Here is a 17,417-nt window from a genome sequence, read left to right as displayed (position 1 = left end):
TCTGTTCTCTTAAATCTTTGTTCCATCCAAAATAGTATAGAAGAATGAATCAATAATTATTGCTTGAATTCTAGTAAAGAAGGCAAACTTGTACCATTTGCCATATGGGAGACCCAAAGTTCTTCAGACAAAAACCCTCTACTGCCTTCTTTCCCATGATCGGTATGTGAGTGGATACAGCTATGATATTTTGATGCCAATGTGGACTGCATACACTGTGAATAAGCCTGTAAGTTAACAAATATCCATACTCCTCTTAAATTTGTCATATTATGTATTGAAAATGTGGTTCATTGATCAGGAAACCTGTTTAGGGACTGGTTGATATCATGCAACTGGGGCCCTTACATGTGAAAACGAAAAAAAATGTGTTTGATAGCATATAAGTTTCAACAATCTTATTTTTTTAAAAAATGGGAATGGTCACCTAAGAGAGATAAAGTTATGGAAGAAAAAAGCTGCTGGTAAGCTGGATCCACTAAGCCTGCTCTGCAAACTGGCTAAGTTGTCAAGGCAGTGCTCCAACTGCAGTCCTGAGGAAAAGTAGGCTGTGATTTCTAAAATCAGAAGCTTTTAAACTTCCCTATGAATATCATGATCTTTTTCCTATTAACAAACCTTTGTAAAACTCTGAGAGAGTTTGTACTGATGCATATTTCTGCGTCTTCTGTTTATTTGCTCCCTGTTACATTATGTACTTTCTGAAAAGGGTGATTATGGCTGAGTGAACCTCTGAGGATATGTGGCTTTGGAATAAATTGTTAGAGTTTTAAGGGTCAGTTAGCTAGCGGACGTTCACGGACATAATTCCCCTTTTATTTTGACCTCTTTTCTAAGTTGCACTGAGGAAAAAAATTGTTACACTGATTCTTCTGTCTTAAGAGAGCTGCATTTGAAATCTACATGATCTTTTATTCTATCAGTACAAACACAGGGAAATTATTTTAATGAAATATATCCTGCTAGAATGTTAATATTTCATAAAGTTTTATGCCATACTTCCTACTAATTTTCCACAATGTGGGTAAAGGATCACACAACAATAAGAAGGCTTATAAGTTTCAACAAAGATAATTTTTATTTCATCATAGAAATAAAGGTCTGCTCTTACAGCTTACTACAGAAATGCATTACCCTAATGAAAACCAGTTAACTGTGGGCAGCTTTTTTTACCGATTTAGTTTTCAAAAGACTAAAAAGTCTCAACAGACTCTTATTATGGAGAAGGTGTCATCTGATGCTAATATGAGGTGATAGTGTCACCTTTATATACTAGCTGCTTTCCAGTAGGATGTGACATCAAGTTTGTGTTTCCAGAAATATGTAGAAGTGACAAATGAGTCAAGCTTGTCACCTTCTTTTGCTCAAGGTATAACCTTCTTCCGCTACTACAATTTTACACACTGCATAAGGATTTCCCTGAACTGACTAAAAACAGAACTAGAGGAACAACACTAGGTAGAAAACATCAGTGTCTGTTGCTTGCAGTGACCTGATTCACTATGAAAATAGGAGAAGATTCAGTGAAGTCTGTTCTAGAAAGTTAAAACCATACAAAGCAATGGGTTAGCCACAGCTGTGGGTGTGATACTTTTTTTTTTTTTTCCTTTTTCACAGGAAAACACATCTCTTCCTCCCACTGTTTCAGACTGTCTGCGGGCTGATGTTAGAATCCCTGTTGCTCAGAGCCAAAATTGTTCCAAATACCCAGAAGAGCTGACCTTCACCCGCCGTTTCCTCTATCCTCCCAGTGAGTATAGTTCTTTTTATAGCCAGAGCTTAGAAAGTCTTAATCAGCTGGATGTGGGTTTACATTTAAACATATACCCAAACACCAAAACAAACTTCTGGTTCAGCATGTTGGGCAGGAAAAGCTTTTCAGTGTCTGTAGACTGACCAAAAGCAGGACTTGTATCTAAAATTTTTCAGTTTAGAACATTTAAATTTTTCTTTAAAAACTGAAACAATTTGAATGTGATGAAAAGTGGCTGGAAAAATATGAAGGTTTGGATGATAGGCTGTCATGCTCTGCATGAAGTTTCATTTCCTATTGTAAAATTTGATAATTTATTATACAGATTGCACAAATAAATTTGTAGATAAATTTGCAGTAGGATCACACACTCATGCTCCAATGTAAAATGTAACTGAATTACATGTACCCACTAATTATAGTGGCATATGAATCAAATTCATCTTTGTGTACTGTTTCATGGATTTATACTTTGTTCTTTTATATAGACTTCAATTCATCTGCTGATGAACAGTACGATGCCTTACTCACCAGCAATATTGTTCCCATGTATAGAGCTTTCACAGGTAGGCTGCAAAGTTTTGATAAATATTGACTGATTTTCTGGAATTATGGTTCTGGATTTGATAAAGCTATGAAAAGGACTTAAAGCGTTAATGCATAGACTGCAGTGTATTGAGGTCTTGTGCAAATATATTTTAAAACTGTAAAAGTAGATGTGTGAAATTTTAAAATACACTGACGTGATTTAATATTTTTTTTTTTTTTTTTGGTAGTCTTATCTGACCTCTGCTAAGATGTACCTGTTTAGTTTTGAATTTTCTCTTCCCCTCTTGTGTGTTGTCCTAACATGAAATGAGAACTGTGAAACTCTCCTCAACGCATCTCCTTAAAGAAGTGGTCAAAGCGAATAAAAGTGGCACTTTGTCTTTCCTTTTGCAAGGTCTCAAGAGAAAACAGGACAAAGTTTCTAGACAATGTCCTCATACAGTGCCTATTCTATCAAGCAGAAACTCAAACCAGATAACCTTTGGATATTTGCTTCAAGCAGGAGTTTCTACTAGACTAGTGCAGTAAGCTACAATAACTCTTTCCATCCAGTCCAACTCACATTTGTTCATTATATTTTATAAGAAATTTTCTACAACTATGTATTGTCCTATTTTACTCCTATTTTATAAAAAATCCAATTCTCCAAGGAAAACTCTATGAGAGATTTGAATTTAGAAAAAGTCATTCTAGACCATAATCAAACCCTCAGCTCCACAACCCCATCTGGTTTTTTTTTTTTTTTTTACATGATAGGTGTAAATATTTGAATAATCTCACTAGTTTATATCCTACAAATTGTGTTTTCTCAAATTACATGTGTGAAATAAGCCAAATTGCCTTGTGATATTTGACATGAGTTCTGTAGAGTTAGACTAACTCTCAGGTGGTAAATATTCCCCTGGGAAAGCCATTATCTCTGTGCCTACTGATTGGCATAGTTGCAGATGATAGTGGAAAGGCCAGAAATGAATGACCTCTCAGCTCCACAATTGTACTTTAATCTTACAGTCCAAATATATATATATATATATAGTGCAATGGACCTTCTTGCACTGTGCTGCTTTCAATGGTGAAAGAGAATATGTCTCTTCTGATGAAATCCATAATATGTGAAACAAAGAATTGTTCTTACAGGCAGTTTAGTTTGGAACTTTTAATTGTTCATCTATAGTGAGTGTTCTATGTTCTATTTAATGGTGAAATAACTTCAAATTTATATTAAATATGCTTATGTTCTCTTTTAATGACAGTCATATGGGACTATTTCCATGATGTGCTTCTTCAGGAGTATGCTAGAGAAAGGAATGGAGTGAATGTTATCAGTGGACCAGTGTTTGATTACAATTATGATGGCCATTTTGATACTCTTGATCAAATCAAACTGTAAGTACATGGAAAAGCCATAAATCAAATTACACATTATATACCACTGTACTTCCACACATATTATGTGTAAAATTTTTGTTCTACTCAAAAAGAACAAGAAACAAGTATCATGGAGAATGGAGTATTTCCTTTAAAATACTACATCCAGGGTTACTCATACGTCAGCAAATACTCTTGCAAAGAGATACAGTATTGTAGTAGGTGAAGCCCAGGTAAAGAGAAAAAAGATTTGCAGTTACACGTATTTCTACGTGCACATTCACATACAGAGACAGATATCTTCCCAGGCTGATGCCTAGATTTTTGGACCTCTGTAAAAAGAAAAACTGGGAGACTGCATGACATCTAAATATGCAGAAGGTGTGCATGAGGATAGTTTTCTTGCTTTTGTGTTGTGCTCACTCACCCGTGTGTTGTCTCAAGCTGATGTATTTTATCAAAGATCAGATTTCTGTGCTTGTCTTCACTGAATTATGTAACTGGGAACGTAACATTTAACATTCCCAAGTGGTGCCTCTACGTAGGTAAGGCTCACACAAATCCCTTGGAGATATGACAAGTTCTAGGTACATTTCAGTGAGCTCTGGTACCATAACAAAATAGATTTTAAAATTCACCTGTGTATAGAAACAGGAATAGGAGGAGACTTAGATTAAAAAAACTATAAAAGAGAAATATAAAAGATAAAGACCAATTATTTGTGTTTAATGAATACATACAGAAATAGGAAAAAACAGAACTAAGAACAAACAACTTTGATTGTTCCAAATATAGAGAAAATGCCTTATGACAGTAATGTAGTAGAAAAGTGCTGGGAAATTTGTACAGCTGAATCTGTCACTGAAAATGTTTTATTCATGACTAGACTTAATACCACATCTGTCAAAAATGGTTTGAGAATGGGAAACTCAGCTCTGCCACGAAGTAGGAGGGTGGAAGGGAGGAGAGACTAGAACTTCCTTCCAAGTGGAATGCAGTAATACCCAGTCAACCACATAATGTTGTCTACAGTTTGGAATAAATAGGTTTTATTCAGCATGGCTAGTCAGTCATACAAAGTAGTATAATGATTTCAGTGATGATGTTTTGTTGAATACTGAACATGCACGACAAATCTGGGAGGCTTTCAGCTGCTCATAAATTTTCACACAAAAGTGGCCGTGTTCACAGAACAGCCAGAAAAGGGCTGCAAAGACATTTTCAATCAGGTGTCCTAGGCTGGTTTCTATAGAGCATAGCCACAAGTCATCCTCCTGGCTTTTCTTGCTGGCAAGGAACCAGAAGCTAATTTTCTCATAACTCTTCTCCAGTTGAGTTTTGTGTGGTTGAAATTCTATGTAACGAAGGGCAAATACAATGCCTCTGCCTCTTCCAGATGTAGAGATCTGGATTTTGGTTTTGGCAAAATAGAGTGTTGACCATGTAAGCAGTCCTGTTGGTTTCAGCATTACTGATTGTAGCAAAGGCTAGTGGAGGCTATCTATTCCATCAGGTATTTATTTCACTTATAAAATAAATAAAAGTAATACAGTACTGAAAGATCTATTCTCAGGTATGTTCTATAAAATACTAATGACATCTGTCATTTTAATACTTGGTATCTAGATAAATCCTGTAATTGTGTTTGGTTTTTAGGCATGTAAATGATTCAGAAATCCCTGTCCCAACTCATTACTTTGTGGTTCTGACCAGCTGCAAGAACAAGTCCTGTACACCACTAAACTGTTCAGGCTCCTTGGATGCTTTGTCTTTTATCATTCCTCATCGACCTGACAACACTGAAAGCTGTGCTGTAAGTATAGTTCTATGCTCTTTTGTGCCACTGGGCCTTGTGAACTGATTTTCAGTGGTACTCTGTCATCTGGAGAATCTTTAGGAATCTAAGTGTTTAATTAACTCATTAGCCATGAGTTGAGAGTAAGTTGAGACCTAAAGCAATGAGTAGAAGAAGAAGAAGCTCCAGGAGAGGTAGCTGGAAACTAATGAGCTGATAGGAAGCAAAGATGATGAAAGGAGGATTTGATAAGAGGACTTGAAAATGCTGTCACCTAAGAAGAGCAATGGTTCTGCAGTTGAAATTCATATCTGAGTTAAATAAAATCTATTCTTACCACCAAGAGTGTAAATCTCATGTTTTTCAGCAAATAAAATAAAGGAGCAGAGTGTAATATGTATTGTTGAGCTGAGTGCTGTTCTATAAACTCTGGAATACAGAAAGTTCCTCAGCTCAGTGTGTGTGTTACAAAGTCTCCCCACATACAAGTATAGCTGTGCACACTTGAGCTGACCCTCAAAGCAATAAAATTGTGTTTATATACTTTATTTATAACTTTGAAATTATAGCTCCAGGCAGGTGCAAGCCTGTGCTGTTTAGAAACAACCTGAATGTCTCTACATTGGTTGTGTGGATAATCCACAACTGCCCAGAGATCTTTTTGGTAGTCAAGAGTTGACTAAATAAACAAAATAAATAATTTGTAGTCTTTATAATTTAGAAATCAGCATTAATTATTTCTAAAATTTAGCAAGAAACCCCAAATATTGTTCTATTTTATATTCATTGTGGGGAGGTGGGGAGAGGGAATATTGACTTGATTCTGTTTAAATGAGATCCCTAAACGCAAGCCTGCAAAGATGTCTAAGAAAAACTGAAAGACATTTTGTCAACTGGAAGCCTTTAGTGGATGAAACCAGTTCAAACACTACTTGTTGTCCAACATCACCACCATCAAATAACAGAGCATTTTTTATGTGTTTGAATATTGTTCTTTGTTTTGGCAGGAAAATAAGGCATCTTCTGAATGGATTGAAGAAAGACTTCAGGCTCATTCTGCACGTGTTCGGGATGTGGAGCTCCTGACTGGGCTTGACTTTTACCAGGAAAGAGAGGAACCCATCTCTGAGATCTTAAAGCTAAAGACATTTCTGCCAGTATTTGAGGCTGAAATTAACTGAGCATCTATTAAAAAGAGTGTCAGTGCTTGGAAGGAAGCAAATTTAAGTGACTAACTTTTCCCTGCCGAAGTACGTAGGAAACATGACTACAGCTCATCTGCAGGACAACACACTTAAACCAGCAGTTTTTTTCTTTCGGATTTGTGTTCTTTGGTCAAATGGTCTGTGCCAAATGAATAAAAGTTGCCTAAAGTAAATTAAATCACCATTATGGAATCAGGACTTCAAAGCAGAGAATATTCTATTAGTAGTGGTTTGAAAAAAAACTGCAAAAGGGATATGTTTCATAGTAGGGAGACCCCAGAATTCTTAAATCATGACACCATCTACTTGAACATGGAATAATATTGCACACTGCAACAGGGTGGCATCTAGGCCTGTCCATCTAAATTGGAGGAATCTGTTAAAATGCCTCACTTAAGAACACCACTGATTTTTTCACTGCATAATAAATCATGCCCTAATCTACATAATATTAATTTAAGCATGTAAATCAACAAGTCTAGAATGATAAAATTAATTTCAGAGATAAGAAGGGACAAGGAGTTTCTTAAGAGTATAATATTTGGTATGCCTAAATTAGAGATTTAAAGAAAAAGTATCATTACTGAGGTGATGATGTGACTTGATATATTTATATTTGAAATCACCCCCGTATCATAAAAAATGGCAGCAACACTAGCTTCAGGCTAATACTCTAGTTCAGTTATGAAAACAAATTTCTGATGTAGATACAGTCATGTGAACAGTTACAGTCATATTTGAAATATTTATTTTTTTTCTAGAATGTCAGGTTGGGGTTGGAAGGGACCTCAAGAATCATCTGGTCCAACCCTTCTAATATTATTGTTTATATGAGATGTCTCAGCATCCTGTTGAGCTGAAACTTAAAACTGTCCAAAGTGGGGGAATCCACCACTTCCCCTGGGAGACCATTCCAATGTCTGACTGTCCTCATGGGGAAAAATTTCCCTCTTGTGTTCAATTGCAATCTCCCCAGGAGTGACTTTTGCCCATTGCCCCTTGTCTTTTCCATCTGACTCCTCATAAACAGGGAGTCTCCATCTGCTTTGTAGCTGCACTTTAAGAACTGGAACACTGTAATAAGGTCTCCCCTAAGTCTTCTCTTCCCAAGGCTGAACAAACCCAGTTTTCTCAGCTTCTTCTTGCATGACATAAACTCTGCTCTAAACTGCTTCTGGCAGCATTGTGTTCCCTCTCCTCCTCAGAGGCTGTAATGTCCATCTGCTATAATATCTTTTGGTTTGACAGGCCACCTTAACTCTGTTGCACTTTTTGTCCCTTGCAGGAACAACCATGGGCAGTTTTCTTTTCCCCATCACTACTGAGTTCAGCCAGGAAGGAAGCTCAGTCATCAACTGCTTTAAAACATTGCTGGATTTCTGACTGATTTGGTGGAAAATTGTACCTAAGTTTTCTTGCTTTCCCTTCCCTAGATATATGAGCCAGTGCCTGAATTAGAGATTGGGAGAATTACTAATAACATTAATAGAATGGTGACTAGAGGATAGACCTGGCCCCTTGTACTAACCCTTGTATCAAATAATTAAATCTGCACATGCTAGGAAGTGCAGCTTTCTAACCCTGGAGATTTATACAGGGGAAATTCTTTATTGTTTGGGTAGTTTGGTGACCCTATATAAATTTTTTAACAGGTTGATAGTCTTGCACAAGCATTTTTGCTTAAAAACTACCTGTTTATAGAAATACAAAATAAAATTTTGCCATTTCATAAGAAAACACTCAATACTTAGTATATATGTTTGCATATGTACCTGAAACTTATGTTCCCTAAGACATTTTTATGGATCTCTTCCTTTTTGAAATAGAGTAACTTCTGCAGTTCACATGGAGATGCAAATGAACAGCTGCCTCAAACACAATTCATGTACCACCAAAGTTACAAACTGCAGCACAGTCATCCCAAGAATGTAAAAAATTTATTTTCAGCCACTCACATATCAAGACTCTCAACTGGTTGTCCTGTTCTGTATTTCAAAAGCAAAGAATACTTAGTCTTCATTACAGTTATCAAATAAATTAAAGTTCTGGTATGTAGAGGAGAGTAGGAGGGGAATAAGTTCTATCTTGCAGTTCAAAGGTAGTGAAACTGTATGTGACATTTTAAGAAGTCTACTTGGGGCACATTCCTCACTATAGAAAAGCAGGACAAAAGAACAGTAGACTGAATATAAAAATTGTTTTACTCAGAAGTTATGCCAACAAAACCATAAAAGTAACAACAAATATAAAATAAGACAGTAAAACCAGTATATGGCAAACATTTAACTTGAAAACATGCTTCTTCTTTGATAACCACTCTGGTCTGTCCTGAGAACTAAGAAATAACACTATTTCTGAAAGTTTCAAACCTCCTATTGTGTAGGGGATGTGGGCATAACTTCCTAAAAATGGCAAGCCCTTTGCTTCTGTGGTTTTTAGAAAGTTTTGGGACCCCGAAGTGTCAAGCTGGAGTGGAACAGACATAAATCAACATGCTGACTGTAAAAGCAGATATTGCTGAGTCCCAGCTTTCATATCCACCTTGTGTGCGAGGATTAAAAATGCAATTTCTGTAAAATATGATTTTCCATAAACCACTACTGCAACTGAGAAACTGAGGACTCCTGTAGCCACTGAAATTCTGTACTCAGGAGGATCTGGCTGTCTTAGTTTCTTATGCTTGGGCTTCTTTGAGTTTTATATTTTTAGAATCAAACCTGTAAGCAAATATAGACATTTGTCACTACCTATAGCTAATCTTGTCCCTGTAGCAAGGCACGGTAATAATGAAAGGGAGCTGTCAAGGGTAACAATCTACTCTGCTCCAGAAAATGCTACAGTAAGAGGAAGGAAAAGCTTAAAAGAATTTTCTTTTTTTCAGCAAGTGTTACTATGTTTCCCAAACACCACACCCTACTCCTGTGAACCTGTCAGCATATGATATAAATTTTTTTTTGTTTCTTTAATATTTATTATAGAGACCAGTGGCTTTTTGTCAGTACCTTCAAAGTGGAGTGCAGACATTTAAATGGTACAGAACAACCTTGACTTCTACCCTGGATGTTCTTCTTTAAGGAAAATAGTATTAATAGATGTAGCAAGGGCTGTTTTTCAAATTACCTCCTACACTGGTCCTGTGATGTTTGTGATCATAGGACGATGGTATTTTCCATATGCAAAGTGTGCAATTATATTTATGAGGACAGATTTTTTTTCTACCCTAACTGTGCTGTTTCTGTGCAGTATGGAAATCCCTGTTCCTGGTTGAAGAGCTGTGAATAAAGAGGCAGGCAAATCTGTCATGCCTCTGGACCTGATGTCTTGGCAAAAGTGGAGATTCAGAAGTGTCCTCTTAATCAAGCAGCTCTTCCCTGCTTCATTACATTACCCCTGGGGAGGGTGAAGTGAAGATTGCTGGCACCACTTCCCTTCCCACAGTCTGAAAGTATCAGGAAATTTGAATCCTTCACAATCCCTAAAGCAGAAACCAAAGAATAGGAGTGTCCTCAGAAGGACAAAAAGTGGTGGATGGAACGTGATTTGGGACCAGTCAGGGTCAGGGCTTCAAATATCTTTGGGTTTGGGATCAACCAGACATGATGAGGGAGAAGTCTTTTTGCCAAACACTCAAATTACTTAGAAAAGTATATTAAGGAGACCAGGCAACAGATGTGGCACATAAACCAAATTGCCCACTGTCCAGCAAGCTCAGCCACAGCCTGATTTGCCTGTAATGTTTAGAAGTTGGAAGGAGAGCAAGTGCTTCCCAAGCCTGGCAGCAAGGAAGGGCAGATTTCCAGGTCTTACTCCATGTGGGAGAAACGTGGCTGGGGAGGACTCCACTTTTCCACTTTGCTCTCTGAGGAAAGGCAAACATGCTGAGTTTTGTTCACTTTTCTAGCTTGCCTCTTATCACTGAGTCATACAGATCCACGCCTAACAGATGGAACAACTCACCAAAGGCACGTGTGGTTTTTGCAGAAGATTAGGGACTGTAGAGAGTGGTTTTACAAGATAAGAGGCAGGGTGGTCTCATCTGTGAGGAGAGTGGGCACAGCCTTTCCTTCCTACCCAAGAAGTAATCTGAGATTTTGCAGTAAGAAAGTAATTTCTTTGGCTGGTGGTACCTCCACAACACATGTTCACAGTTACAATGACAGCAGGAGACGATTTAGAAACTTCTCTCTTAGGAGAGCCATTGCTGGACAAGTGAATTTTGACCACATTGTGACTTCTGTGAGATCAATGGTTCAAAACCAGATACACCAACCATACCAACTCCAGCAGTGCTTGCAAAGCATACAAAACAAAAGGCAAGTGAGTGCTTTTTAATCATTTGTATGTCTGTTTGCAGTAGCAAATATCTGAAAGAGAAATGAGGTATGGGTTAGGCTCTTCATAACAGGGGCATGATAAGCCAAAGTTCTTTCATTTCCTTAAAACAAGACCCCTCAATTGTTTGTTTTTTTCCTTTCCTAATTCTGCCTTTTAGCAACTTGAGTTCTTCTCATCAGCCTCCAGGCAGGATATCCACCATAACTCAGGAGGACTTCTGTGTGCCCAGAAGAAACATTTATTGGGTAAGACTGAAGAAGAAGATGAAGAGATTTAAAGGTTAGTCTAGATGCATTTTCTAGGTCATTGCAAAATGTAGTGCATCTTAACACACCAAAATTTTTTCTTATGTTTAAGTTGAATTTCCCATGTCTCATTTTGTGTCCACTGCCTCTTATCCTGTCACTGGGCACTGCTGAAAAAAAGCCAGGGTCTGTCATCTTTTCACTCTCCCTTCAGGTATTTATATACATTAATGAGAAGCCCCTGAGCCTGCCCTTCCCCAGGATAAACAGTCCCAGCTCTCTCAGCCTTTCCTTGTAGAAGAGATACTTCAATCCCTTCATCACTGTAGTAGCCCTTTTGTTGGACTCTCTCCAGAATATCCATGTCTCTCTTGTGCTGAGAACCCAAGCACTGGATATTGCAGTATCCTCATCAGTGCTGAGTAGAGGGGAAGGATCACCTCCCCTGGTGATTCCTAATGCAGCTCAGGATACCTTTGGCCTTCTTGGTCACAAGGGCATATTGCTGGCTTGTATTCAGCTTTGTGTCCATTACAATGCACAGGTACTTTTCTGCTTAGGTGCTTTCCAGCTGGGAGGTCCTCAGCATATACTTGTGCATGGGTTTTTTTCTCCCCAGGAAAAGGCTTCTCACTTCCCCTTGTTGAACTTCATGAAATTCCTGTCAGCCTATTTCTCCTGCCATCCCTCTGGATGGCAGCAGGACCCTGGGGTGTGAGCCACTCTTCCCAGTTTTGTGTCATCAGCAAACTTGCTGAGGGTACACTCCTCCTCATCAACCAGATCATTAATTAAGATCTGGTTGAATAATGCTGAGCACTATTGGACTCCATATAGACCCCTGGGGTACACCACTAGTGACTACTCAGCAATGGCAGTGCCTCAAATGTTGTAAGGCAAATAATTTTGCTTTTTCAGGAATGCTTTTTGAAGCCAGTGGTTTTATGTTATGGAATTTTCTTAGTGGCAAAGTAGAAGCCTGTTATTCTACAGATGGGATTAAAGAGCTTTTTCAGTCCTGCATTTCAGATATGACAGTCTGTTTTGTATGAGCAGCTTGATACTCGTCAGCACAGATGGAAGCTGCATCAGGCAGCTGTAAATACAAAGACACTCAAACTGATCAACAAAAAAAGCTTTTCAGAATAACTATGGGAAATATCAATCTCTGTCCTTCTCTTATTATCATATGCAGGACATGCTGCAGAACTCCCTTGCAAATCCCAGGTCTCTAGGGGAAGAAAGGACAGATGGGGAAAGGCTTAGAAAAAGCATTTTTGAAAAGAATATTCCTTTTGCTTTCCAAGCAAGACAGTGAATGTTATTTCCATCTACTCAGCTGTTCTGATTCATATTTTTTGTCCCATTGCTATTTGTTTTCAAGAGAAAAGCTGATAGATTTGTGTCTAACTACCAAAACTACAGCTGTGAATACCATTTCTATGATCTTTAGAACATTTGAAGGAGATTCCCATAGCCAAGAATACAAAATGTGCTTCAGAAATGAGAGTTGTTTTTAAACTGTCTCTATGAATTTCTCCTCCACTTTAGGCCAAATATGCCTTTCCTAGGAGCACATTTTCATGCAGCAGCAATTACAAAGGGTTTGCAGCCCTCCTTTCCAGTCTTCCCTAAGGGGCGTTGTCCACATCTTTTCATCTCAACAGTTTATAGTCTTCTAAATTTTTCATTCAGATTCAAGATGATGGGTATCTCCCTTGCACCATTAAGTATTTCAAATCCGCCTTCAGCTATAATAAGGAGGAAGAGGAGAAAAAAGCACCATCTGAATGTAGAAAAAAGAATAGTCAAGGTCTTGTTTCTTGGCATTTTTAAAAGCTTAACTACAGACCCATGTAAAAGGCGAGTTCAAACTTTTGCTTACTCTAATTCTTTCCACAGAATGAGAAATCTTGCCTCATTTCTTTTCCTCAGGTGTGAGTTAGTTCACATTTTATGTGGTATGTGACTTAATCTTCTGAGCAGTATATAGCTCTGGAAACAGTTCAGCTGCATAGGCTTAGCAAATGGACACTGTAGATCTCATACTTTTTAAAGTAAATTTTTATTGATGAACACCACCAACAACTTTCAGGCTCTGGTTGCTATATTAAACATGCTTCTGATGGTTTGGCAGCAAATTATTTCCTACAATCCTGGGTCCTAGAGGCACAGTCAGCTGGAGTGACAAATAGGACACTGTCTTGTGGGAAAACAGAGGAATGAGAAAAGAGGAGATGGAAGTGAGACATGTTTCAAAAAGGTCTTTTCCACCTGTGACAATGTGGTTCTGTGATTGGTAACATTTCCCAAGGAGACTGTGAGCTGTGGAGGGCACCAAGACTGTCCACTGACTCTTTGCAGTTGACCCACAAGCTTGGGAATAAGAAGCAACCACTTAAGTTTCTATTTTTCTGTGAGTCACTGGCTGTATCTGCAGTTCAGCACCTTCCTTTTCCCACGGTTCCTGCTTATCATTTCTCTTGCTCCAATGTGTGTCTTTTTCTCTTCCCAGCCCCACTTATTTTTCTCAGCTGCACCTATGGCTCAGCATGGTCTTTGGCTTCTCCATCTCTTGCCACTGGCAACTAAAGGAGTCCCCAATCCTTTCTCCAACTTGGCCCTTAACATTTGGCCCAATTGTTCATGTGCCAGCCATATTCCCTGGACAATTAATTTTGAATAAAGCCTGCATGTAAACTAGCTCCCTGCTCTGTCTTTGGGACTGTGATCACTGTATGGGCTACAGAAGTAGCTTCCTCACATGCAAAATCTCTATGTCAAATCCATCAGAAATGTCATCAGGGGTAATACCAAACGTTTACCAACATTTGTTATGTTATTTTCGTTTTATTTTGGTTTGTTTTATGATTATAAACATCAAATTGTGAAAAGTTACCAAATGTTAAAAGATGTGGATAAAAGCAAGGTGGAAGCCTTCTAGATATAGAAATAAAAATAAGGATTGGATTTTTGTGTCACACACAGTTCAAAGTAGTAGGCACAAATTGCTGTCTTATTTTAATGCAGTTATAGAAAGCTTCCTTTTTTCCAGACATGAATAGCCTAATACAACCAAGAACAGATTGCTGTAATATTCTTGAAACATTTTCTAATTGATTGCTGTAAAAAATTGGTCCTGGTGAAACACAATTGTTGAGTGACATAAAGTCAAAAGGGAAGTTTTCTACTTGATTTATGGAATGTCTCAGGAACTTTACGAAACCTACTGTAAGAAAGTTTATATATCTTCATAAGAATTGATTTTCTATTTTCTATTGTATGTTTCTATACTGTGATTAATCCAGAATAAGAGCAGAGAAAAATAGCACTGACAGATTTTTAGGTTCTGCTTTTCTACAGCATCTGCTTTATGAATCACTGAATCCACAGTCTACGTCTTGTCCAACAAAGCTGCACAGTGCTCTGGGTAGCTATATCATGGGGTAATGACATATGGGACATGACACAGCAGGATCTGGGATTTTTATGTGTAATATCTTGGACTGCCTAGTGAGGTTTGAGGTTAAATTGAAGAAAACAATTATTTCCTTCCGGTCCCTGATAATCCATCTGCTATTAACATTTGGTATCATTTGTGAGCTGCTGCTACCAATTTCTATGCATCACTTTGAACACAAAATAGGTGTTCTATGTGTATTGGTGTTCCTATAGCCTACATAGGCTTGTCTGGATTGAGTGACAACTGCATGCAAAATCTAGTGGCCTTGTAAAGAAGAGGAAATAAAGAACCGTGTAATCTCTTCTTCAGATATTAATTCTGAGTCATTTCACATATAGCTACTTAGAGGTTTGGCCAATTCAGACTAGATGGCACAAGGATTGTGATGTACACCTGGAATGACCATCACTGGCAGTGAAACTTCCAAGCAAATGGAATCCTGAAGCCTGCACAGAGTTCACCTGGAGCTGCAAGTTTCTTACGGAGCCAAAAGCTTGCTTCAAAGTGAAAATTGGTGTGATGGAATATCCCTGTCTTGGATTGCTGGCTGCTATAGCTAAGCAGCTTGCCAAATAGTCATCCACTTGGTCTCCAGAGCAGAGCTGTTGTAGGCAGAGACAGAGCAGAGCTGATGTAGGGCTGGCTACATTTTTTGGATACATTTTTTGTTCCTGTTTAGTAGGTAAAGGGGACTTCAAACTTTAAGGGTTTCCTTACAGTTACTGAAGTGCTGATTTCAGTTTGGAGCAGAAGCAAAGGCAGGATCCTGGTGCAATACAAAAAAGGAAGTGCTGCTTTAAGCCCTTCTTAAACAAGAGATTTAAAAAATTTATACTGTTTATTAGAGCAAACCAAGAACCTGAGGAGAGATAAACCACTGTTTCAAGCTGTATTGCTAGGAGCAACGGTAGTGATGAACAACAAAGAGATTTTTTAAAAAGAGCTATATGTGGCAGATAACAGTGTTAGCACCAAATAATTATAACCATATATAAATTTTCTGGCAGTAGATTCTTGCTGGAAATCAAAATACAGATTCTTACCAGTAAGCTTCTGGAACAGCTACTCAGGGGAAACTGCAAGGAATAAACAAACATACTTTTAAAGAAGAGCTTGGTCAATCTATGAATCAGCCTGAATGACATAGTTGTCCATGACAAAAGGAAATTGTCTCATTGACCCAGTTGGATCTGTGGTTTTTGCCTTAATGAATAATTATTAAATTAATTTTTAAATTGATTTTTAAATTAAGGGAATTTTTAGTATAGAAAGATAGTACAAGATCTGTTTGATTGGGACAGTACTCAAGGATATTTCATGAAGATTAACACAGAAAGTCCTCATGGCCAGGAGCTTGAGAAACATCCTGGGTTTACAGCAATTTAAAGAAAAATATCTGTGTTGCCAGGATTCATATGTGCACTGCTTGTGTTGCCATTTCAGCAGCCCTAGCTCTTGCTCTGCTTTCACTGCTTGTGAATCCCTTTCCTGAACACTTGGACAGGAAAACTGTTCCCTGCTTCCTTTACTTCTAGCTGTGTTTGTGGGGCTGAGAAGTATATGTGTGAATACCTGAAGAAAAAAGGTGGTTGTGGGGTGGAAGGGTCCTTTATTCCACTAGTGGGGTTGTAATGCAGCTTGTCAATACCTCCGTCCTGTGTTGTCTTGATTGACTCTTTCTCACAGCATCTGCAAGAATGTGCAAGAGAAACCCCTATGAAATGGAATGACAGGAGATGTCATGCTGAGCTAGAAAATGTCTGTACTGAATGCCTTTGACTATTTAGGGAGAAAAGGGCATGAATAGAGTTGGTCAGAAAAAAGGCGCAATAGAGCTTTGGTGGCGGTGGTTTGGTTTTTTGTTTTTGTTTTCTTTTTTATTATTTTATTGTTTGTTTGTTTTGGGTTTTTTTGTTATGAATTAGTCAGCTCACTGAAGTTAAATAATTTTACAGAGTTTGAATTTCAGTGCTGTCCCAACACAACCTTGTCAGGCAAACAATTTTCAGAACAGGGTTAGATGCCAACATATCATCTCCATGACTTATTTCAGGCTTCTCCTGTGCTGACAAACAACTTGAACTCATTGAGTCCTGGCTGATAGCCATATTACTGCATTTCAGGCTGAGCAGACAAAATCCATAGCTGGAGCAGTTTGCAGGCACAAGCCTGATTCTCGATTTTGCACGACTTCAGTATCTTAACAACTCAACCTGCTGCTTGTTTTGTTGCCTTTCTGTCTGACCACTTTCCCCATCTGAAAGATGGCTGTGACCTTGTGCAGAATGTGGAAGTTTCTGAAGTCCTAAAATTTCCCTGTGGACTGGACATTTTTTCCAGCACAGATTTTCTGCCATGACTCTCCTCTTCAGCACATCCAAAACCCATGCTGTTGTCATTGCTTTCTTTGCCAAAATCTGATTCCAGCTCCTCATAAGAAAAATATATGTGAATTTTACTTGGAACATATACAGAGACTGGGGCAAGGCAGCCTGGCTAAAAAGAGCTCAGACACAACGGAGAATGTGGTAGTTACTGGATCTGCCCAGAAGTTTTCACTGCAGAGAAGCTGTCTTGTAGGTCATTCCATTTATATCCAGTAAGAGCAGTCAGAAGAAGATGGAAAAGAGACGCAGGAGGCTAAAGGCAATTAAATGTGTTAAACTGCCTAAATGTGAGAGCTGATTGACTATTACAGAACTAC

At 38.2% G+C, this 17,417-nt stretch overlaps 2 protein-coding genes across 2 annotated transcripts in view; one reads left to right on the top strand and one right to left on the bottom strand.

Moving 5' to 3' along the window:
- The window catches only part of ENPP3 (ectonucleotide pyrophosphatase/phosphodiesterase 3), a 33,374-nt gene extending 26,526 nt beyond the window's left edge, over nucleotides 1-6,848 (top strand). The window contains exons 20-25 of the mRNA XM_071740908.1: nucleotides 75-229; nucleotides 1,618-1,750; nucleotides 2,242-2,319; nucleotides 3,556-3,688; nucleotides 5,327-5,483; nucleotides 6,473-6,848. Of these exons, the coding sequence (XP_071597009.1) occupies nucleotides 75-229; nucleotides 1,618-1,750; nucleotides 2,242-2,319; nucleotides 3,556-3,688; nucleotides 5,327-5,483; nucleotides 6,473-6,646 (830 nt within the window). The 3' untranslated portion in view covers nucleotides 6,647-6,848. The remainder of the gene's footprint in view (nucleotides 1-74; nucleotides 230-1,617; nucleotides 1,751-2,241; nucleotides 2,320-3,555; nucleotides 3,689-5,326; nucleotides 5,484-6,472) is intronic.
- MED23 (mediator complex subunit 23) overlaps nucleotides 1-17,417 on the bottom strand; it is a 320,898-nt gene that overhangs the window by 68,039 nt on the left and 235,442 nt on the right. The gene's annotated exons all lie outside the window — the stretch shown is intronic.

Source organism: Heliangelus exortis, chromosome 3 (genome assembly GCF_036169615.1).
Source record: "Heliangelus exortis chromosome 3, bHelExo1.hap1, whole genome shotgun sequence".
Taxonomy (NCBI): Eukaryota; Metazoa; Chordata; class Aves; order Apodiformes; family Trochilidae; genus Heliangelus; species Heliangelus exortis.
This window is presented reverse-complemented; position numbering and strand designations above follow the sequence as displayed.